The 23,441-nt window shown below is 41.6% G+C and overlaps 1 protein-coding gene across 22 annotated transcripts in view; it reads left to right on the top strand.

Annotated features, from left to right (window-relative positions):
* fmnl2a (formin-like 2a) overlaps positions 1 to 23,437 on the top strand; it is a 46,830-nt gene extending 23,393 nt beyond the window's left edge. Inside the window, exons 4-31 of one of the 22 annotated variants that reach the window (XR_004658615.1) lie at positions 31 to 107; positions 2,284 to 2,367; positions 3,477 to 3,632; positions 4,660 to 4,695; positions 5,710 to 5,754; positions 7,157 to 7,265; positions 7,489 to 7,565; positions 8,386 to 8,479; positions 9,795 to 9,869; positions 11,002 to 11,112; positions 11,361 to 11,510; positions 11,889 to 11,990; positions 12,177 to 12,480; positions 12,624 to 12,815; positions 13,511 to 13,531; positions 14,606 to 14,730; positions 14,808 to 15,010; positions 15,252 to 15,486; positions 15,651 to 15,719; positions 15,811 to 15,891; positions 15,985 to 16,114; positions 16,226 to 16,389; positions 16,520 to 16,621; positions 17,682 to 17,777; positions 18,228 to 18,348; positions 19,747 to 19,866; positions 21,225 to 21,271; positions 21,753 to 23,437. Coding sequence is in view for 20 of the 22 variants with exons in the window: in XM_034886495.1 (XP_034742386.1) it covers positions 31 to 107; positions 2,284 to 2,367; positions 3,477 to 3,632; positions 4,660 to 4,695; positions 5,710 to 5,754; positions 7,157 to 7,265; positions 7,489 to 7,565; positions 8,386 to 8,479; positions 9,795 to 9,869; positions 11,002 to 11,112; positions 11,361 to 11,510; positions 11,889 to 11,990; positions 12,177 to 12,480; positions 12,624 to 12,815; positions 13,511 to 13,531; positions 14,606 to 14,730; positions 14,808 to 15,010; positions 15,252 to 15,486; positions 15,651 to 15,719; positions 15,811 to 15,891; positions 15,985 to 16,114; positions 16,226 to 16,389; positions 16,520 to 16,621; positions 17,682 to 17,777; positions 18,228 to 18,348; positions 18,562 to 18,585; positions 21,225 to 21,574 (3,333 nt within the window). In the remaining 2 variants the exon portion in view is untranslated. The other 21 variants (XM_034886509.1, XM_034886502.1, XR_004658614.1 and 18 more) reach the window with 21 other exon arrangements.
* Positions 23,438 to 23,441: the final 4 nt, after the last annotated feature.

Below are 23,441 nucleotides of genomic sequence, written 5' to 3'. Positions count from 1 at the left end.
CCCCCCCCCCACCCTTCTTTCCTTCCTAAGAAATTCAGACGGAGAGTTCAGGAGTCCACCCAAGTCCTGAGAGAACTGGAAATTTCGTTACGGACCAATCATATAGGGTGAGTCACTGCGGGATTGTGTGACGCTTGTGTAGTGTTGAATGTCCCAGACCTGATTATATTAGATTCAGGGGGGAAAAATGTGACATTCCAGAAACCCGGAGACGCAGACGTTGACACCACCATGTTCTATTCATCTCAGTGCTCCAGCCTAATATTACACAGAAAGCCATGTGGTGATGGAGACAAGATGAATCGATTGATTGTTTGGAGCGGCTGACACGTGAACAGTCGTTGGAAGGAAAACACATTTGTCTTTATTCTGTTTCAGTCTGCCATCCTGAAGAGGCATTCTTGTAGATGTTAATAATGAGAGAATGATTCATAACAGATAAAATCACTGGAGTATTCATGTTTAAATCCAGGTATTCCAGGATAACAAACCACAGCCTGCTGCAGCTGATATTGATTCATTGTTGTACAGTCAACATAAAGTAAAGATCAATATATAAATGAGCTGCATACAATGTCTCAGTGTTTGTCTGGCTATAGATCATAGGGCCTGTCTCTGTGATTAGAGACCCTGAGACCTTATCACTAATTAGGCCTTAATGCATTCTGGAATCTGTAAGATCCAGGGGCGTCATTTATCCAGGCAAGCTTTAAAAAAAAAACTACAGACACAGCATGGGGACAGATGCTGTATTTGTATGTAATTAGGGCTAGCAGTTGGGAGGGATGTTGATGTGGGCTGTCCCAGGAGACATGGAGACCCTGTCTTGGACAGGAAGAGGCAGCCACAAGAGCGCTGATCCAGAGATGCACACTTATCAGATTCTGCTCTTCAAACCAAAATAAACTTCAACCAAAGCCAGAGATGAGGTCTGTCTGGCAAACCAGTTGAGGCATTGTATTCATGGATAAATGGAGACCTTATGTTGGTAAACCAGATTACATAAATAATCTACCTAATCTAGATTAGACAAAGCATTACCAGAATGGCAGGGGGACAGGGAGAGAGATTGAGCGTACGGTCAGGGAGGGGGTGACGAGGGGGCAAGATGTCACCCACTCAGACAGTGAATAATTACTGCTTCTATTCAGAGGTGAAACAGAGGAATAGATCTATCTTGAAGGCTGCGTATAATGGATAGATTGTCCCTGTACGAGCACTGCTGATGATAACCTCGGCTCCCTGCCTGCCTGCTCCTCACATGTTGCTCAGTGGTCAACAACATGTGGTGAATGGGAGGATTGTTAGTTAGTGTCCTGTGGTAATGATTACCATGTGGCCAGTCAAGCCCTTTTTTAAAACACGACGGGCCCCACCAGGCACTGCTTTCTGGGACTCTCTCGTTAGCCTTACTCGCTCCCACGTAGTTACACCACAGGGGAGCAATTAAAGAAGCAGCTATTGGATTTTTAAAGCAGTTTAGTCTTGCATCTTCATCAGCAGTACTGCTTAAAAGCTTGGATGTGTGTTGTTATGTTTATGCCCTGCAAATTTTTCTAATCACTGAGTAATCAGGCCTGTTGAAGCCGTATGCGGCTAAAAAACACCTTCATAGCATGTGATCAAATAAAGATGTTCTGTGATTCAGATCACACTGCTTATAGCAGCACATGCCAAAGGTAGCAGGAGCTTTCCCTGTGAAAAGCTTGGCTTTTCTGTGCAGAATTAAAAAAATATATATATATATATATATATATATATATATGAAAGCATGCCAAATGCTAAATGGGTGGCCCACTTCTGTGCCTGTAAGGAAGGTGAGAATGGGCTTTTGATCGTTCTGGGGGCTTGTCTTTTCCACAGTTAGAAACTTCCTAATGGCGTGTGCGTGCGTGCGATGCGATTCTGTGGAGTTCTCCGCTTGCAAACACATGCATGAGGGATATGTTTGCTGCTTTGAGCCAGGAAGCTTTGAAGTCTATCAAACGGGTCATTACAATTCTTCGGCGGGAGGGTGAATAATCTGAAAACATCTGCATACCAAGGTCAGGTCAGAAAAATGGAAAGAGGTGCGCTACCCATTAAATATACTTTAAGCATCTGCTGATGTTTCTTTCCACATAAGAGACAAAAGAAGACTCAGAAAATGACTTCTTTAGCTGTGATTCTCCCAAAGAAGATGAGTTTTTGTTGAAACCGATTAAACTCAGAAACCACCAATATTATGAAAGCTGTGTGCTCATAAACCTTTGTTGAGTTAAATTTGTTTCTATCTATATTCAGGTGGGTGAGAGAATTCTTAAATGAAGAGAACAAAGGCCTGGACGTGCTGGTGGAGTATCTTTCTTTTGCACAGTATGCCGTCACGTAAGTCACTACCAGCTCTTTCTCTTTATACCACTATGGTCTATATGCAGAACTGACAACCAACACAATGCTGCTATTCTGCACTGCCACTGATGCATCTCCACCACCACGACTGCTGTTGACCTGGTTGTCATAAACACTTAGTCACTCAGGGCCCATTGCTGACACATTGGCACTGTGTATTATACTAACCATAGGCTTCTATTCATAGAATGATGGTGTGAATTTTAGTCTGTCAAAAGGTCCATGTTCAGGGCCAAATAGCCACGCAGTTACATTTTTTAATCACTCTCTCCACTTCACCATATGTTATTATGGTCTGTCCACATTAGGAATGGTTAGCCGGAAAATTGTGTTTACCCACAGTACCACCACCACAGCAGCATATACAGTACAAGTCATGGAAACGACCAGTCTTAAAACTGAAATAGATCATAGGAGGTATGCTGTAACTACCAGCTCTTTCCAAGGTTTCTACCAAGTACAACAAAACATGAAACATTTTGCATCATGTCAAAACCAAAAACCTGAAATGATAGTGGTAGTTTTAGCATTGAGTACATTGACTTGTCTTATAACATACTGTATCTGTATTTTTTTTAAATTCATTTAAATTTAATTATGTTAGCTGCTGATTTATAGACAGTAGTGTATGCGTAGTGGCCTGTTAACTGATGAGGCTTGATTGGTTAAACATCGGTGGTTATTTGCTGGTAAGCTAGTTAGTTATTTTAGCTAGGCTTGTTAGCTTAGCCGTCGGTTGCTGGTAAATTACTTTTATGACTGTCAAGGAAGGGCCTTTTGCTAGCTAAAGTAGCAGGATTTATCCAAACAGTGTAAGCTTGTTTCAGCATCAAATATTTTACTGTAACTGTTACGTTTAATACTAAAATGTTGTGCCTTAGACACACCTGTACTAAGTAATCACATTTTAGGGATCCTTACAAAGATCCTTAAAAAATAGTTTGTCTAAACCCAGATAATAGTTTTTTTTAATTTTTATTGTTGTCAAATAATAATGATACCATGCTGGCTTCATAAATCCACTATTGGTCAGGCTTTAAATAATAACAAGTTAATGCTTGTGTCTTGTTTTCATGGTGCAACAGGTTTGATGGAGACTGTGCAGAGAACAACCCAGAGGCTGCTATGGATAAGTCTAAGCCCTGGAGCCGCTCTATAGAAGACCTGCATGGAGGAAACAGCCTACCGTCTTCCATCACTGGAAACGGCATCACGCGTGGTAGCCGACATTCCACAATCCGGTACTATACACATATTAAGTGATGGATAATGTGCTCATGTGTGTGTTTGGTGATTTGTAACTGTTTACAGCAAACTTCGCGATTTAGGGTTTCTAGTTACGTGGTGTTCAGCCAAAGCAATGTGGCTGCATTGTGATTATTTTGAGTCACACATTTCATGTGATGGCTCAGCTGCCCCTTTATGTAGTCATGAGGTCTGTAAGACTTTAAATAACGTAAGACACATTTCCGCAGCAGGAGAAAAACACTATTTGTCTAAAGAAAAGGAAAGATTTTTTTTATGGATCTGTTTTGTTTTTATGAACACCAAACAACCCATTTTAAATCTAAATCCTGTGCACAGAGGATTTCACAGCAGTTAATTGATAAAGCCATGCTAATAAATGCTCTAAAGCACAAATCCCATTCAGTTGTGCATTATTTCTCTAATCTTTTCTGTCATTCCATTGATGCTTTGGCACAGCACTCTCCCTGAATTCTATGACCTCTAATCCTTAAGAGGCAATTTGAACTCATTGTACACAAAGCGCATTAGTGATTTAATAAGGCACGTCTCTTTTTGATTTCAGATCCTTGCATGATAACCAAATCAGTTGTTTTATATAAGGTGCTTAAATAATACATGTAAAATAAGTCGATATAGCATACTGCATACTACTTTTCTTTTTTCTTCTTTATTACAGTCATTTCTGTTCCTATCCAAGTTTGCCATCACTAATAGACAGTGATATATGTGAAATGTGTGTGTCCTGTTTATAAAGCCACACATATCACCTATTATTAAACCACCTATTACATTTTGTAACGTCCAACAATCCCCAGATAGTCTGGGCTTGTTTCATCATTATTAACATATCTAATCTATGATTTATTGGCAGATAATCTCACTATTGGCACATAACAGACTTTTGCTTACACATCTGCCTCCTCCAGATGTACCCCTGTATCATCAGCATGTAGAGTCTGTGTAACTGGTCAGAGTGTCTTCAGTGAGGCTGACTGTCTCTTCTGTTCTGTCCTGGTGTAGTCATCTGCTCCTCTGTCTGCCAGTCTTCGACAGCAGGCAGGTCTCGGGTCTCTCGTTTTGCTGGTTTAACCCTGCATCCCTGCTCCCCCCTCAATACACACACACACACACACACACACACACACACACACACACACACACACACCCACAAACACATACAGACAGAGACACACACACAGTGAGTCTCACTATCTTTGTGGGGATACGCCATTGTCATAATGCATTCCCTATTTTAATCTAACCTTAATTATAACAAGTAAATGCCTAACCTTAACCTTCACCCTAACCATAACCTAATTCTAACCCTAATCCTAAAACCAAGTAATAACCCTTAAACAGCATTTTGGCCCCACAAAGCTGTCCGGATCCCCACCAGTATACTGTATTCCTGGTTTTTGGACCCACAAACGTAGTTAAACGAGAACACACACACACACACACACACACACACACACACACACACACACACACACACACACACACACACACATACACACACAAAATAAACCCTCCTTCCTCATTGTACTTTATACGTCCCTGCTAGCGCTGCCCAGTTTATTTGTCCTGCTGTCTGTGTCTGGGATGTGAATTATTTGTACTGCCAGCCTCCCCTCTGCGCTTGAGACTGAATTCTACTTTCCTTGGAGAAAATGGGTTTTTCTGCACTCATTGTTCTTTTCTCTGTGCCTGTGTGCTGCTTATGTGGCTTCCAAAATGCCATTATGTGCAGAAGCTAACCTAGTTTCTACAAAAGCACTGTAAAAGCAAAGGCTTTTACAAGGCTTAGTTAGCCTCTAAACAAATTCTGTATTTTGGATTATACATTTTTGTAGTTAATGAGAGATACCACACTATTTATGAAGCATTTGCTCTGGTGGTTTAATTTGCCCTGGTGGTTTTATAAACGTTAAACTGTCCATTATACAGAATCTTTGTCCTGTATTATCTTTATTTCTCTTAAGATTAGCTTTAATTCGAAATAATGGAAGCTTAACAACTAGGTGTAAAATAACAATTTATATATGTCTTCTTTAAACTGCCATCTTGAAGGACACCAAGCACACTGAGCTGTCCAAAATGCTCCCAAAAAAGACGGTATGGAATGTGCTAGAAATTAGTAGCTGTGTTAGACCTGTCTTATAGTTATAGATATAGTGTTTGATATTGTTCTGTGGTGCTAATTAGAACGTGCTCAGTTTGTTGTGGCCGTGCTGTTTCAAAAAAAAAAAACGGCAGGTTAAAAAAAAAAAAGTTTTCTAACCAGGACATTAAATCCTGGACGGCTCAAAAATTTCTCCTGCCTGATGAGAATAAATCTGTCCACAGCACCTCTCACATGTCCTTTCAGTTTGTGAATGCCTTGTCTCATTGCAGTCATATTCATTTTGCCGTGTTGTGTCATATAAAGTTTAGTTGAGTAACTTTAGACAAGTCAGAGCAGCTCAAGGTATTACATTTTGCCCATTGGTTTGAGATTAAGAAATATTGTTACTCATTTCCTCCCGATTGTGCCACGCCTCAGCTTGGATATTTATTAACTAGGAAATGAAAAGTGTTCCGTTTTTTTTTAAAGCTTTTTGCTGCTGTCTAAAGCAGTTGAAGCATGTCTCCTCCACGCAGCCTGACACGACATCTTGCTGAACACGACATGCAGAATGCTCACGATTATGTCGGACGTGCAAAACAATTTGATTATATAATAGGATTTAACTATTTTCCAGCTTATTCCAATGTGAACTTGTCAATTTAAAGGATAGAACTATCTTTGTCTTAAAATAGCTGAGACTAGCTCTAGCTCTAGCCTTTTTCAGACACACACACACACACACACACACACACACACACACACACACACACACACACACACACACACACTGTGTCTGTACTGTGGAATCACGCCTTCAGGCACGGGAGCTGACACGAATCGGCATGTTTATCAGTACCCTGAAGACACATTTCTCCCCCAGAACTCGGGCCAGTAATTAAACCTTGTGACAAATGTCTGAAATGAAACCGTTTGGCTCTGACTGGCTCTGCATGTCATTCGGTGATAATGCTATTCCAGCATTTATCTTTTTGTTGTGAGAGCTGCATCAAGAGAAAAGGCCTTGTCTTTGTTCACAAAAAGTTGTACAATCCCTGTGCTGCCTTCAAATGATTGACTTCTGTGTTAGCTGTAAATGATATCTTTGTGAAGGACATAAAATTACAACAATTGAAAGAGGACATTCCATGGCCCCTGACAAGGCTGTAGATTATTTGGCCTTTTGTGTGTGTGTTGATAAAAGGTGGCATGGCAGTTTAACAGCCTGCCCATGTGAAGGAGGTGGTGTGTAATGGAGGCTCATTCACAAATTACAACTGGTTTCTTATCTATCCAGGCCTCGTGCACTCTTGTTTGTGCTCAGAAGCTCACAGACTCTACACTTATTTTAGTAACAGTTTCCTATTATCACTAACTTGTTTTTTTTTTCATCTTTTCTATAACTACTTTTAGCTGTAACACACTTCCGAGCCGGAGAACTCTGAAAAACTCCAGACTGGTTTGCAAGAAAGATGATGTCCACGTCTGCATCATGTGCCTGCGTGCTATCATGAACTACCAGGTCAGCCTTCTGCACCCCCTGCCCACACAGACTGCACGTCCCTCTGGACTAAAGCACACTTATCTAACCCAAGCCAAATCCAATTAGTTCCTACTAGTTCTCCATGTTTTGTTTGTTATGCAGTGGAATGTACCTTTTGCTTATTTAGTGGCTCTTCTCTGTTAATTAGCTCATACAGCATGTCTCTGTCTTTTAACCTTCTGGTTTGTCTTTTATCTCCCAGTATGGCTTCAACTTGGTCATGTCACACCCACATGCTGTGAATGAAATTGCACTAAGTCTCAACAATAAAAACCCAAGGTAAGTTAAAACAAAAGTCTTCCACTTTTGTTATTTGGTTGCTATTTATCTAAATGAAGGCCTTGAGCTGAACAAATCCAGTTCATTTCTTTCCCAACAAAGACCCAAATCCATAATGGAACATTCAGAGTCCAACATGAGCCTCGGTGCATCCACACAGTCAGATCCAGAGTGAGTGACTTTGTAGCTCAGGGGCACATTCATCCTGACAGATGGGTCAGGGCACCGCTGGCACACTCCACTACACTGGCAGCTGCTCATTGAGACAGCAACCAGAAGGACTCGCTTCTTGTGTATGTGTGCCTGTGTGTCTGTGTGTGTGTGTGTGTGTGGGGTGTGTTTTCACTTTGTGCCTCAAGGTTCAAGGATTTCCTCAAAAGTGGATGTGAAAGCACTTTGGATCACCTGTCACAGGCAGAGAAATCCTGCATGAATGAAACACACACACACACACACACACACACACACACACACACACAATTGGGCCTGGAGGTATTCATTTTTTAGACCTGCCTTTTAATCCATTTGAAAAGATGAAAATGTGGAGCTATTTTACTTTTTTCCCTCTGAGGTTGTGACATTAAAAAACTTTTTTTCAAGTTATTTAAAGTTAGTTACTGTTACTAATAACTATTTGTAAAGATGTTTAAACTTAAAAAGACATAATCACCATGTAGATCCATTCCACAAAGAAGTTTCAGCATTGGCAAGATCTTAAACCGCTCTCTAGTTTTCTACTTTTGTTTGCTTTGTGTTGAGTACAGGTTTGCCGCAGCGCTGGCACTTATTTACTAACCTTTATTTTCTCCCTGTTTTACAGAACTAAAGCTCTGGTCTTGGAGCTCCTGGCGGCAGTTTGTCTCGTGAGAGGAGGCCATGAAATTATTCTCTCCGCATTCGACAACTTTAAGGAGGTACAAGCTGCATGGAAAGGGGAAGTGGGGTCTGAGAAGACGAATATGTCATTATATTTCGACTGTTCAATTTCAAACTATGACTCAGCCCTGGAGGAATAGTCCCCGGCAGATGTGAGACCAGCAGATTCCTCAGGCTAGCATCTCGGAATGACCTCATTGTCAACAGATTATAGACACTGGTGTAGCTGTACAACACAACAGGACTTACACCTCAAAGCTCAGAATAGATGAGAGAAAGATGCAACAGACAGACTTGCCTGAACTTATCTGTTTGGATGAGGTCTTCTGGCTGCTGGAGGAAAGAGTGGGAGGTTTATGATGGAGTGGGTGCTAACAGCAGCCTCATTTTGTAGCATAGGGCCCTTAAAAATGGGCCAAATGTAGTTAATGCAATATTTACACCCCTGAATGAAATATTGAGTGTTGCTCTCAGTGGCAGCGGCATTAGTGGGAGAATAAGACTTAGGGTGAATGTAGTCCTTCTAATGAGATGAAGGTTAGTGTCATGATAGTGTAGGCTGCTGGAAGCATTTGACGACTCACTCACATTTCTTCATCTTTTTGCAGGGTTCTAAAGGCAGGTTGTCATTGTTTTAGTTAAAAAAACATCATTAGATCTAGTTTGATAAGTGACTTTGATATGCTGTTTTTGATAAAGGGGCCACAGAGTTTTTTGGATACACACCCCTCCTCTTCCGCCCTCCCTTCCTTCTCAATTCATCACGATCCATCTTCCTCATTGCCCTCCAGATGAACTGTCTGAACTCAGAGCATCTCTTTCTCTCTCCCTCTCTCTGTTTCTTTCTGTCTCCAAAGTCCTAGTTCAGATAGGCAAGACAAAAAAACTCCAGTATATGTGGTAAATGTTGCACCCAAGCAATATTGAACACAGATGCACTGTGTACATTCAGCAGCAGTTCATGAGTAACTGAGGTTATGGTGAGCTGTGATGTAATTAGCAGTTTTTGGTGAAGACTTTTCATCTTCACCAAATGCTGTTGATATCCTCTGGTTTTCTGACTGCGAATGGGAATATGCATTCAAATGTATAGTTTAAAGAGTTTGTGAGGTTCAACAGTCCCAGGGGAAGAGCATTCGTCTCTAGTGTCACACAGTGTATGGGCGGCAGTAGTCAAAGCTGACATTAGGAGTGTTTTAGTTTTAGGCGGACCAGTTCATGGTTTGTGTGAGTTATGAGGAGTTGGTGGTGTCATTTATGCAAATCCTTGATTGATTGCATACTTCACTGTGGGTTGCTCTCTACACCTAGATTCCAATAGGTACAATAAGTGGGATGTGGTTATTTTTGCAGGTGTGCATTGAGACGCAGAGATTTGAGAGGCTAATGGAATATTTCAAGAACGAGGACAACAACATCGACTTCATGGTATGTACAAACACACACACACACACCCCTAAAGAAGCCTTGTGGGAATGTTTCTTTCTCATCCGTGTCACGCCTTTAGAAGCAACATTTTATTTAGCAACTAGCATAGTGTTGAGCTGGTTAAAAATGTAGATATTTTTTATATTTCCACTGCTGTGCTTGTGTCCTGATATGTTTTTCCAACGAAGAGTCCAGTTCGACGATACACACTCACAGGGCTTTCTGTTTTTGTGCGAGCCTTCTCATTTTTCTCATCACAGCACAAACTACAGACATATGGTGCAGAACATCAAACTGAAGTACTGGCCCCTAGTGAAGTACACTTGTTTAGTTTGTCATTTCCAGGCTAAATAGTGCTAATTAGCCTGGCAGATAAGAATAAAAGACACTTTGAAGAGACTGCCAACTTAGTATTTTGTATAGTGTGTGTGTCTGTGTGTGTGTGTGTGTGTGTCCATCAAAGTGTGTTAATTGATGAGAGGCAAAGACTCTGTGTCTGTGTGTGTGTGTGTGTGTGTGTGTGTGTGTGTGTGTGTGTGTGTGTGTGTGTGTGTGTGTGTGTGAGAAAACCAACAGATGCTGTGTTTGAATAGGACTTCTGTCACAAGTCCGCTTACAGTCCGTCAGTAGACCATCGTCAGACAGCAGCACTAAAGCAAACAGACTTTGTCAAAGCTGCCATGTCGCACCGAGACCACCGAGCTTCTCACTGGAAGTTTATTAAGCCAGTGTCAGAGTAGAAGAAGTGTGTGTGTGTTCATTAGACATTGTGGAGATCCTCCTTGATCTGTTGTTTACGCAAGCTCCCTTAAGGCAGCCAATAGCGTTGAACTGGCCTATTTTGTTAATTTGGTTTTTCACATCCTCTTAATCCGCCAGTTAAACTACTCAGCCAGCCAAGCAAGCACAATAGTGAGGATTTATACACACCATTTCAGTGGAAGCCATTTTACAGAAGTACCAGGCTGATGTAAAAAAAACTAAAACCTGTTATCTGTGAACACATTCTTACCTTAGATTGTCAGCAGGCACGCACAGATTACATGCCATGCAAACACTGAGAACGTTTTCTGTTTTTGCTGTGTTGAATCCTCATTCAATAACAGTATTTCCTCTGGTTTAATTCCCACAGGTGGCCTGTATGCAGTTCATCAACATAGTCGTGCACTCAGTGGAGGACATGAACTTCAGAGTTCACCTACAGTTTGACTTCACCAAGCTGTGTCTGGACGACTACTTAGACGTGAGTTGAGACATAATGGCGCATGAAAAATGCACTGACGGACCAAACACTCGCACTCTTTAATATTCAGCTCAATCCGGAACACAGGTCACATTACAACACCCCTGAGACAGCAACCACAGAAAAGCAGTCGATAATGGCTTTTCCATTACTTCAGAAAAGAATCTGTCAGATCTGTAAATGCTGCACACCCTAACTGCCACACTCTTATCATCATGGCATTTAGTTTTGTATGAATGTTTTCCCAGAAACTAAAGCATACAGAGAGCGATAAGCTGCAGGTTCAGATCCAGGCCTACTTGGATAACGTGTTTGACGTGGGAGCCCTTCTGGAGGATGCCGAGACCAAAAATGCTGCCCTGGAGCGTGTGGAGGAGCTGGAGGAGAACATGTCACATGTGAGAGAGCGCTCAACTGTTTTACTCTTAAATAAATACACAAAACTAACTCCCTAATCTCATTTCTATTCTCTCACAAAATGCTATGTATTAATGTTAGGATTCCCAGGATGTCAGCATTGTTTTTTCTATGATCTCAGGTTTTCCTTCAACTGTCAGCCATCACAAAAAGACTGTGAGGGCACACTATATATGAACACACTTCTTCTAACATTCATAAGTCTTTACAATTTGCTTAAATTCAGAGGAATAGACTCTATATATGGTAAACGCCTGACATCACTACCTCCCTTTGTTGATATATTGAGTTGTATGTTGTCATTGCGATGATTTCATGTCACTGTGTCATCCTTTTCCTCTCGGCTATTGTTCTTTTAGATGACAGAGAAGCTGCAGGACACGGAGAACGAGGCCATGTCCAAAATTGTGGAGCTGGAAAAGCAACTTATGCAACGGAACAAGGAGCTTGAATCAATCAGGGTTAGATTAGTGTTTGCCATTAAGGACTCACAATAATCACTTAATACAAATAGGTTTTACTTTAACTGTTAAAATGTGCTTTTTGTTGTTGATGGGTTTTCACTCTCATTCCAGAAATATAAAAAATATATAATTTAGACAACACCTTTTTTAAAGCAATACCTTGTCTGTCCCTCTCCCACATAGGAAGTCTACAAAGACACTAGCTCGCAGGTCCACTCACTGCGGCAGATATTGAAGGAGAAGGACGAGGCCATCCAGCGACAGAGTAACCTGGAGAAAAAAATCCACGAACTTGAGAAACAAGGCACCATCAAGATCCACAAGAAGGGAGATGGCGACATCTCCATCCTGCCCTCACCCCCCTCCGGCGTGGAGGGATTGCTGGGTGCTGTGATAGGAGCAAACGGCGCAGCAAATCATGTGGGAGTGGTAACCGGCACACTGGCTCCACCACCACCTCCACCTCCACTGCCACTGAATGGCACATGTAGGTTTAACATTAGTCCAGAAGCATGTAAACTGTTAATCATGAAATAAAGAAAGAAGAGAAAAGATGGGAGAGAATATACACATTTTGCATGTCACATTAACAAATTACACTAAGCATTGAGCTTCTCTTCTCTCTCCCAGTGTCAAATGGACTATCGGCAGTCATTCCTGCAGCAGCTCCCCCACCTCCACCACCTCCCCCTCCACCTCCTCCTCCTCCCCCAGGGCCAGCCTCACAGATCTCAGCACCTCTGCCCCCTCCGCCTCCTCCTGTAGCGCCCCCACTGCCCGGCTGCGGGACGCCTACTGTCATCATGAACTCTGGGTTAGCAGGTAAGGTCATCTAATCTAGCAAACTAGCAAGTTTGTGCCTATATGTGAGTTATGTGATGGAAAAGGATGCTTCAATGGGGCATAGCAGTTTATTTAGGTTTAGATATTGTAAATTGCAGATTGTTTAGCCAAACAGTGTGACTTGTATTCCAACTACTTTCCTTTATTGCAAATGTTGAATGTTAGCTGCAGCTTCTTCATAGTAAAATACTTTTAGTTGCTGGGAATGTGATGAAAGCAAGCGGTGCTGCTGGAAGGCTTTTACTGTGAAGCAGCTGCATGAGTGTGATGTACAGTCTTGATTGAGTCAATTTCCTTAACTTACTAAATCAGTGTAACCTATCAAACTCACTGTCAGGCAGGGTTGATGAGTAACAAGGCCAAACCTTCATGTGACGTTACATTAGACATTTCTTTACTGTATATAGATGTGGTTGCATATGTTTGGGCATGTAATGCATGTGTACGCTAAACCTTTAGAGTGAAGTTACACCCTCCTGAGAAGTTTAACAGTACAGGGATGCCAGTTTTTTTGGTCATACCAGTCAGTAAACAGTGGAAACCCCTTTAAGTTTTATCTTTAACACACAGACCCTGTAAGTTGTGTGTTTGAGATGTGCATGTTTAAACTTTCTCTCTAACTCTGCCAATTTCATAATGCTTTGTCTTTGAATTGTTTTTTTTCTGCCAACCAGAGGGACCCATCAAACTTTTCTGTAGGTTTTATTTGTCTGTGTTTGCTTTTTTGCCCTCCCCCCCCCCACTGTTCCTTTCCCGTGTCACAATTTGTGGAAAATGGTATTTCAGTCTCTGAATCCCACTAGAAAACAAACAGACAATTCCCATTTGAAGTCTCTTAGAAATAGTTTATAATTGTTTTCATTTTCATACTTTCTTTTTTTGCCACTTCTAACATGGGTTTGGCAGCATATGCAGTAGAACCAAATGATCAAAAAACGGTTGAACTGTGACTTTGTGATTCTGCTGTTTCTCCTCTCACAGTGAGACTTTCTGTGGCACCATTACATGAATTTACACAACAGAGAAAATACCAAATTTCAAAATTCTGCATGATTTACCTTCAAACTTTGTTGTAGTTTTGTAATTGTGTGTGTGTCTGTGTGTGTTTGTGTGTGTGTGTGTGTGTGTGCATGCATTAGGCAATTGCAACATCACAGTGTTGCACACAGTGACCTGCTGTGGCAGGCAGAGGATCGGAAGTGAAAGGCGTTCTGCCGAGGTGGAATGCTGTTAACCATTCCCATGACAACCTTATCTATCTGTCCCTGCTGACACCTTGTCTGTGTAACTAAGCAGGGCACCACCTCTATGTTCAGCTGAACTGAATCAGCCCAGGTGGCTACAAATAGCCATAATCTGTCCGATAAATAGTCTGTCCCCCTGCCATGCAGGAAATCCTCACCATATGCACCACTTACTGTACAGGGTACAGCATACCATTTGGCCTTGTTCTCCTACCAGAGGCTAACAGGCGTCAGTCTTCTTCAAGCATGACCAAGTGTCCTTTTTGTTAAGCGTAAAGAAAAGAAACTTTCTTTCAGAACACATAAACAAAGATCAACAAGAAGGAAGGTTGTAGTTTTTAAGAGACAAAACGGTCACATGTCCATGTGTCAACAACTCTCATACCGGTCTACCCTTGTGTGTGTGTGTGTGTGTGTGTGTGTGTGTGTGTGTGTGTGTGGGGGGGGGTTGTTTTTGTGTGTGTGTGTGTATGCACACTTTAAAATCAGGTAGATGCTTTGCTAACTCTTCTCTTTCTTGTGTAGCTGTTAAGATCAAGAAACCCATCAAGACAAAGTTCCGTCTGCCCGTCTTCAACTGGGTAGCCCTGAAACCAAACCAGATCAACGGGACTGTCTTTAATGAGATTGATGACGAGAGGATACTTGAGGTAAGACTCTGCTCTTGGTTAACAATGGCTTAGTCCACTTCCGGCCTCACATTGACAGATTTGTGTGTGTCTTTAAGGACCTGAACGTGGACGAGTTTGAGGAGATGTTTAAGACTAAGGCCCAGGGCCCGGCTATTGACCTCACCATGAGCAAGCAGAAGATCATCCAGAAGGGGCCCAACAAGGTGGCGCTACTGGACTCCAACAGAGCAAAGAACCTGGCCATCACACTGAGGAAAGTGGGAAAGACTCCTGAGGAGATCTGCAAGGCCATTCAGATGTAAGCCCCTTCAAAATAAAACAAAAGACACCTATCCTTCTGGTGTTCTTGCATGCTTTCTATGCATATAGTACCTGAATGACACATGTGACACATTCAATTGCACTGTATTGCACTGGCATTTGATGCATGTTATTATTCAACAGACATACAGTATGTTACCAAATTGTCCGTGTCCTCTATTTAATGATCCCAGTATGTAACTATAGTCTGTGTAACCCGTGTCTCCCCCGTCTTTTAGTTTTGACCTGCGAACTTTGCCGGTGGACTTCGTAGAGTGTCTGATGCGCTTCCAACCAACCGAAAATGAGATTAAAATCCTGCGGCAGTATGAGAAGGAGCGCAAGCCCCTGGAGAGCCTCCCGGACGAGGACCGCTTTATGATGCAGTTTAGTAAAATTGAGCGGCTCATGCAAAAGATGACCATCATGGCCTTTATCGGCAACTTCTGTGACAGCGTGCAGATGCTCACACCGGTGAGAACTGGGATCTTTTTTGTGGGGGACAATATATTCCAAAACAAAAACACTGAAAATGATTAGAGGCTTAGAGTTTTCACAGCATGCTGTGACCATACAAAGCAAGAATGGTGCACTGAATTTGACATCTTCTCATGTCATCCTCTTTGTTTTACCTACAGCAAATTCATGCAGTCATCGCAGCATCTGTGTCCATCAAGTCCTCACAGAAACTAAAGAAAATTCTAGAGGTAACTCATTCATTTGTGTCTTGACTGAACACAATGTTAAATGGATGCATGGATTTTCTTTTTCTCATACTTGTTCCTTGTTCTTCGTCAGATCATCTTGGCACTCGGAAACTACATGAACAGCAGCAAAAGAGGAGCTGTGTACGGATTCAAGCTGCAAAGTTTGGACTTGGTACATTGCCTTTTTCTGACATAAAAGCTTTAGTCTTTTTCTTTACAAATGTTTTCCAAAGTTTTGTGTTCTTACCTTTTACTTTCTCTACAGCTACTGGATACCAAGTCAACAGACCGAAAGATGACGTTGTTACACTACATAGCCAATGTGGTGAAGGAGAAATACTCACAAGTTTCTCTGTTCTACAACGAGCTGCACTACGTGGAGAAAGCTGCAGCAGGTGAGTCGTACAGTGCGGATGTGTTCGCTGCTCTGCCACACATTCTTATCTGACTTTTCACAGTTCAGTGCAGGGTTGCATGCTTACTCATACGTCCGCTCTTGTTTCCAGTGTCGTTGGAGAACGTCCTGCTGGATGTTAAGGAGCTGCAGAGAGGAATGGAACTGACCAAAAGAGAGTACAGCATGCACGGCCACAACACCATGCTCAAAGACTTCATCGCACACAACGAGAACAAGTTGAAGAAGCTGCAGGATGATGCCAAGATTGCACAGGTAACATGAGCACTTATTTCTTTGCAGTTGCTCCAATGCTTTGATTTTTGTAATCTCTGTTGTTGTGACAGGGTTTAAATGAGGTAAAATAAGTGTTTTCTAAGTAAGTCCACTGTCTGTCTTTGAAAAGGATGCCTTTGACGAGGCAGTGAAGTTTTTCGGGGAGAACTCTAAAACAACGCCACCCTCTGTCTTCTTCCCTGTGTTTGTGCGATTTGTGAGGGCTTACAGGGTGAGTTGCATAATCATCCCTCACACAATCACACAAAAGCAGTCAAACAAAAACACACCTCCCAGGCTGATTAGACTCTAGACTTAAAGGAGTACCCCACTGATAAAGCATAGATCTGTAACATTGGACTCATGATGGGACAGTTTTTACAAAAAGGATAAAAATCAATGCAGCAGAACCTTAGATATCGTCTTTTTGTATTCCAAGCATTTTTCTGCATGGATGCCACACGACTAACAAAGGTTTAGTCGGAGATTCAGAGAGTTTAGTCAGAGATTCTAATGTAGCCTCGAGACGCTGGCCTCAATGCAGAGATGAGGAGTGGGCTACAGGGTGAGCCTAATCACATCGACTAGCTCACTTCTTTCTAACTCCAAACCCCCCAGATTTGTTTCATTTTTAAACAAGTAGTCCCTTGTAGCCCCAACCAACGCTGCCTCATGTCCATTTATCTTTCTCGCAGCTTCCTCTGGCGCCAAAAAAGGCTTCACACAAGTTTTATTTAAATCAAAATTATGTGTAGAACTGGTGGAGTTCCCCTTTAAATCACGTCTGGGGAAGGTTAGTGTGGAGTTACAAAGAGGTGTGTGTGTGTGTGTGTGTGTGTGTGTGTCCTTAGTATGTAGACATCAATATGCCCTCTAGTGTAATCACAAGTGCACTGTGTTTCCTTCTATACCAAAACGCGGTTAAAATAATTTCACTGATACCATTGCCAGGTTAAGAAGTATGTACTACAGAACCACTTCAAACCATAAACTCATCACAATGTTTTACTGCACTTCACAGCGTCTTGACTGTTTTCAGCCGTTTGTCTCTCACAGCTGCTATGTGTCAACTCTGTTTAGAACAATCCTTAACTACTTCAAACCACGTTAATGACTTCCTTCATCACATTTCATGGTACTAAAATAGAATCTCAGCTGGCTGTAGCATGTGGTGAAACCATTGTATGTTTTGAGTGAGTGATATCATGTCATCAGCACAGTTTTCTCTATGGTAAACAGCAGTATATTAACACAACTTGTACCTAAATGACATGCCTATGTAATGTCCTCAGCAAGCAGAAGAAGACAATGAGCAAAAAAAGAGAGCAGAGCAGATTTTGATGGAGAAACTTCTAGAACAGGAGGCCATGATGGAGGAAGACCAGAAGGTAAGTCACCACTCCCCCTCCTTTTCCCCCATCCCCTCCCTCTCTATACCCTCCTCCCTAGTTTGTAAGGCTGGAGGCTACAGTGGATCATGGTGATGAGTTAGCCGGTTCCACGTTCTCCCCTTTCCACTTCTTCCTCCCGTCCTCCTAGACTCCTGATCACAGGATAAGCAGAGCACCGAGTGGCTGCCGAGTGTAGTTATATCTGGTTCTACAGTCTGGCACCCTGCTGAGCCTAATCACATCGACTCAGGATCAGCAGTTCTACTTCCTAAATGGTTCAATTAACTCACGCATGCACAAAGAGATGTGTGTAGCAAAAGCATATTTTAGATTAAAGAAATTTCGAGAGGGAGAATGCTTTGTTGATGATGCTGGACTCATGACTGAGAGTACGACTTGATGAATGATAGTGTGTGTGTGTGTGTGTGTGTGTGTGTGTCCCCTCAGTCACCTCATAAGAACAAACGGCAGCAGCAAGAGTTGATCCAGGAGCTCAGGAAGAAACAGGTGAAAGACAGTCGCCACGTCTACGAAGGCAAAGATGGAGCGATTGAGGACATCATCACGGGTAACGTCACCTTGGCCTGGCTAAAGTCTCTCGACACGCTGACACGCACACACACACACACACACACACACTCACACACACACACACTCACACACACACACACAGAGTACAGGGCGCTCTGCATGGAGGTCGTCTTCAATGCTATACATTCAGTCATTAACAAAGGGAATCTAAACCAACTAACCCAATGACTTTGGCTCTTTCAAAATGAAGCTGTCAGATGTTTGAGAACTAAAGGTTTAACCTGATGAGTACAAACATGCACTGACTGTCCAGCTAATCCAGTGACATTCAACTCAAATGTGATTTATCATTGCTTATCTTATCTGCTTTGTCATTGCTTTGTAACACCATCTGTATGTAGACTGGGCCTGGTTATGACTAGTTCCTTTAGAATATTAAGGGCGATTAAACTTGCAAAGGGCAGTGGTGGAATTTACTTAAGTGCTGTACTTAAGTGTAGTTTTACATTATATATAATGATATGCCTATAAAACTTCAGCTCAAATGCAAAAATTGTACTTTTACTCCACTACGTACATATATTTTGGCCTCGATGGTTACTGTGGCCCATAAACACTTGACGTTCAAACAGTCTTGATAGTGATCCCTTAAATCTGTTTTTGTTAACCACTGTGAGTGGTACATTTTACATCTGAAAAATATTTTTGTACTTACTAGTCAAGATTCACACTGATGTCCCTCTATAATTAGAGAATATTAGCCAATATGAGCCTAGTTACAATTTACTTTGAAAAATAGGATTTTCAGACAAAAATGATAAGTTACTAGAGTGCATTGTAATATATTATATACTGTTTGGGTTCTTTTTAAAGTAGTTACAATCATCTCCAGCTACAGCAGTGGAATGCTACTTAAATAGTTAATGCATTAGTATTAACCGTACAATAATATAATATGTGATAATATACAACTGGTCTGCATAATTAGGGTTTTTCCTCAGTACGAGTTGTACATTTTGTTGTCAATATGTACTTTTGACTGATTTTACATGTAATGGAGTATTTTTACACTGAGGTATTGCTACTTTTATTAGTAGTAAAGGTTCTTTTTTAAAGGTTTATTTTTTCCACCACTTGCCAAAGTAATACTGTAAATGCGCTTCTAGTGTTTAAGTCCTGACAATTTTCATTCAGATTTCTGTAACAATATAACTTTGCTGTTTCTAATAAGCAAAGCCATAACGATTTTGTCAGGCCCTTCAGTAGATTAACTGCTAGAATTTATTTTTAAACAATCTTTCGCCCTGGCCCCTCCTGATACTGTTGTTGTATATTTGCATAGCGCTAACCAGTGCTAAACCCCTTTAGGAGTCTGCTTTTCTTATACTGTGTTTGTCTTGTCTTGTCCTGGCTGTTGTCCTTGTTCTCAATGCAGTGCTGAAGACAGTGCCCTTTACCGCCCGCACAGCCAAACGAGGCTCTCGGTTCTTCTGCGAGCCCGCCCTCAATGACGAGTACCATTACTAAGCTTGTAGAACTGTCTCTCTGCTCTAAGGTTGCTGAAACAAAAACGTTATCTTCTTTATGTCTCTCTCTTTCCTCCAATCTTGCATGCCTTTTCACACTTTCCTCCTTCTTTTAACCACCACACTCAACCCTCACACTTTCGGACCCGTGCGTGTGAACATTGTCCACCTTATGGTTTTTGCACACACGCCTGAGCGTACGTTTGTGTGTGTGTTCACGTTTTCTCCCTTCTTAGCATGACTTGGTGTTGGTGTAACTGTTTTCCACCTGCATGAAGTGTAACGCTCTTATTTATTACTATTATTTAATTAACCATGGCATATCATAATGTCACAGAAGATCGCAGATCTCCAAGATTATGCTCTTATGTGCACTGAGAGGAGTTTAAAATTGGTGAAGAGCGTATTTCTTCTCATCAAGTACTGGAGCAGAAACGTTAAGCTGCGTGCTGCCACCTAGTGGTGACAGATGGCTGACTCATGCATCGAAAACGTTAGGGTTTATCATTGGATTCTAATTTAATGATTTAATTTAATGTAGTGAAGCTTCAGTCGTCATCTACACGGCAGGTATGGCTGATTACATGATTGTGTAAGTGCTTGTGGCATTATAATTTTGCTTTGTGTTTCATCCAATGTCTTAATGAAAAATGAATGTGTGTGTGTGTGTGTTTATCACATATCATTACTGCTGCTAATACAGCTTCTTGTATAATGATTGCTTCATCACAAATGCTTTCCCACAATGCATCCCTGCTCTCCCATTCAGCCCATTTGCCGTGCCTGCTCCTGTCGCCTGCTGACAGGTCACCTAGCTGTCATGACTCTGTGGTTTCGCAAGCTCACTAATATCCTGCATGACATCAACATATGAATAATCACTTAACATTGCAGTAGTCTGTCTTTGCAGTTGTAATCTAATTGTGTGCTACTAACATGCAGCCAGGTTGTTTACACCTGTTTGAGGGTAACCCAATCATTAGTTGTTTCCCTGGCTGCACGCATGCTTTGGTTGGTGTTTTGGTCAAGGTGCTGGTGAATGTAACAATCCTGCTGTGTTCAAATTTGTTTATTTCAGTTTACAATTGCACTGTATTGGAAGTTTACAACTTAGAAGCTCCTTTTCTGTCCCGCTGGTAGCCACTCCGCAAAGCAGTCTGAGTTTATAACACAGAAAAAATAAGATCTTCCACTCCAGCCTCCAGCTCTGTCTCCACTCATGCCCTGACCCTCCTCTGGCCCTTTTCTCCATGCAGCCTGCTGCCACTTTGCTTTGCTCGCGCAGTGCTCTCTTAGCAAAGCCAGTGTAAATATGTCAGGCTGACATGCTCTGGTCAGCCTCCTGCTCCTCCATTTTTAACCTCCATTTTGTCTTCTCTTCATCTAGCCCTAAAGAAGAATAATATAACTAAATTTCCCAATGTCTACTCGAGGGTAAGGAACTCCTCCAGTAGCACACCTGTAGTGGTGGATGTGTCCCAAACCTGGCAAGCATCTCTTTATTACCTTCCTTCCTATTTCGTTCTTCTCATTCAGTATAGACCTACCTCTCCCTCTGTTCTCTCCTCATATCGCCTTCATAACAGTACATATCAATGTCTAACGATAAAAAAAGATACTCTTTTCAGTACTTTAGTCACTCTTTTTTTTTTATGGGTAATTTGCATTTTGGTTTCACAAGATGCATGGACGTTTTTCTACTCCAGTCAAAACCCTGTGGCTTGTCTCAGTCGGTAATACCAAGAGACAGCTGAGCTGTGAGGCTTTTTTTCTGCGTAGAACTCATGCTGCTTTGAAAAGACAGGCTGCCAGCACTCTGAGCATGTGAGCTCGTCAAAACACCTCAACAAGATGACTGACAGCTCTTTTATCCCCCCCCAAAACCCCCCCATCCGACTCCTTCTTCCCTCTTCAGATTTGAGGAATCAGCCTTACAGGCGAGCAGATGCTGTGCGGAGGAGCGTCAGGAGACGCTTTGATGATCAGAACCTGCGGCCGGTGAACAACGGTGAAGTGATGATGTGACGAGGGAAGATAGAGCATGTGCTGTTGGGGACTGAAGATACTGAGGATGTGTAAGAGAGGGAGAGACAGGAGGTTGGATGCAGAGTGAAGGATGGTAAGTGAAAGGTGACGAGTGTACTTACCATAGCGATGCGTGTGTGTATACATTTTACATACAATAGGAATACACGTTATTCCATGTTTGTGGTATAGAAGCAGCTTTTCACCATGAAGGACCGGGAGCTGTATTGGACTGCATTTAAAGTGTCTGAAAAGTTGATTCAGAAACCAAGTGCCTGAACTTGTGGGCTAATGTCACACTGTCTTCTGTTTGTCTGATGACTTTAGTATTCCCCACTTCAAGCAATACAATTTGACCAGGTTTTAATTTGAAGATGTGTTAAACTGGACTTGTGGTGGCCTTAAGAGCCACGTGAAGAGATACTTCCTTGGAAACATAATGTAGAATGTATGGGACACGTTCCCTTTAGCTGTTACAAGTATTACATCTTGGAGCGTTTGACAGTTGTATCTCGATATAATCCGGTGCTCTTTTTCATTCCTCTTGTTATACAAACGTGCTCAACTTGCCCTTTTTGAATCTGAGGTTTTTCAACTTTGACTAATAGGGCTGACGTTCAGGCACGAAGGTGATCAGAAAAGTAATTAAATATCTATATTTGTATTAAAGTAAGTTTTAAGGATGATGAGGAATGAACAGAAAAGACAAACCCATTTCAAAAGTAGACTGGGCTAATGTGAATTGTATATACCAGGGCTCTCTCCATGCTGACTTCTCTTCCATAACTGGTTATTTCAGTCAATGAATAAAGTCTGACATTGTAGCCCTCCACCCGTAGAAGTAGGCCGTCTGCTCACATAAAACTGTACCGTCCATTTAAAATGTTGCATTTCTGTAGCAACAGAGCAGTTTGTCTGGTGTCTGGGAACAAATTACTAGCCAACGAGCCTGTAAAACAACATAAAAACCATTTTCTACCAAATGTAAAAACTGCATGAAAGATACTGAACCCAACTGGATATAAGGTTTTCATCTCCGTCAACCCATTTTTTTTTTACACATTAGTCATATTCCAGGCTACTGCGTCTACCCATTTAATTGTAATTTTTATGTATAGTATTTAACCACTGAAAGGATTGCTTTAAGCTCATGTTTTCATTTAACGTGTCCATGGTGATCAGAAACCTGGCAAAACAAAAGTTTCCTAAATGTACAGATATTTTGCAACATACTTTTTTTCTTTTTTTTTTTTTTACTTAATTCACATTACCAGATGGTTAATATTGTACATATTGTTTAAACAAAAGTTTTCATTGCCTTGTGTTATACAGCTTGAATGTTATTTTAACTTATAGTTTTTGTTTTCCATTTTTTGTATATTTAATTAAGCCAAATGCAGCCAGAACCGACAGTCGTGTTACATCCTAATAGACTCATGGTGATGCAGGAAGCTGACTTTGCTTGTGGGTGCGTCACATGTGCATCAAAGCCAGCTCCAGAAACATCATCTGATTTGCAATTGTTTGGAATGTTTGAACAAATCTATACTCCTAATCATACACGTTGTATATAATTGAA

This window comes from Etheostoma cragini, chromosome 11 (genome assembly GCF_013103735.1).
Source record: "Etheostoma cragini isolate CJK2018 chromosome 11, CSU_Ecrag_1.0, whole genome shotgun sequence".
Classification (NCBI taxonomy): Eukaryota; Metazoa; Chordata; class Actinopteri; order Perciformes; family Percidae; genus Etheostoma; species Etheostoma cragini.
This window is presented reverse-complemented; position numbering and strand designations above follow the sequence as displayed.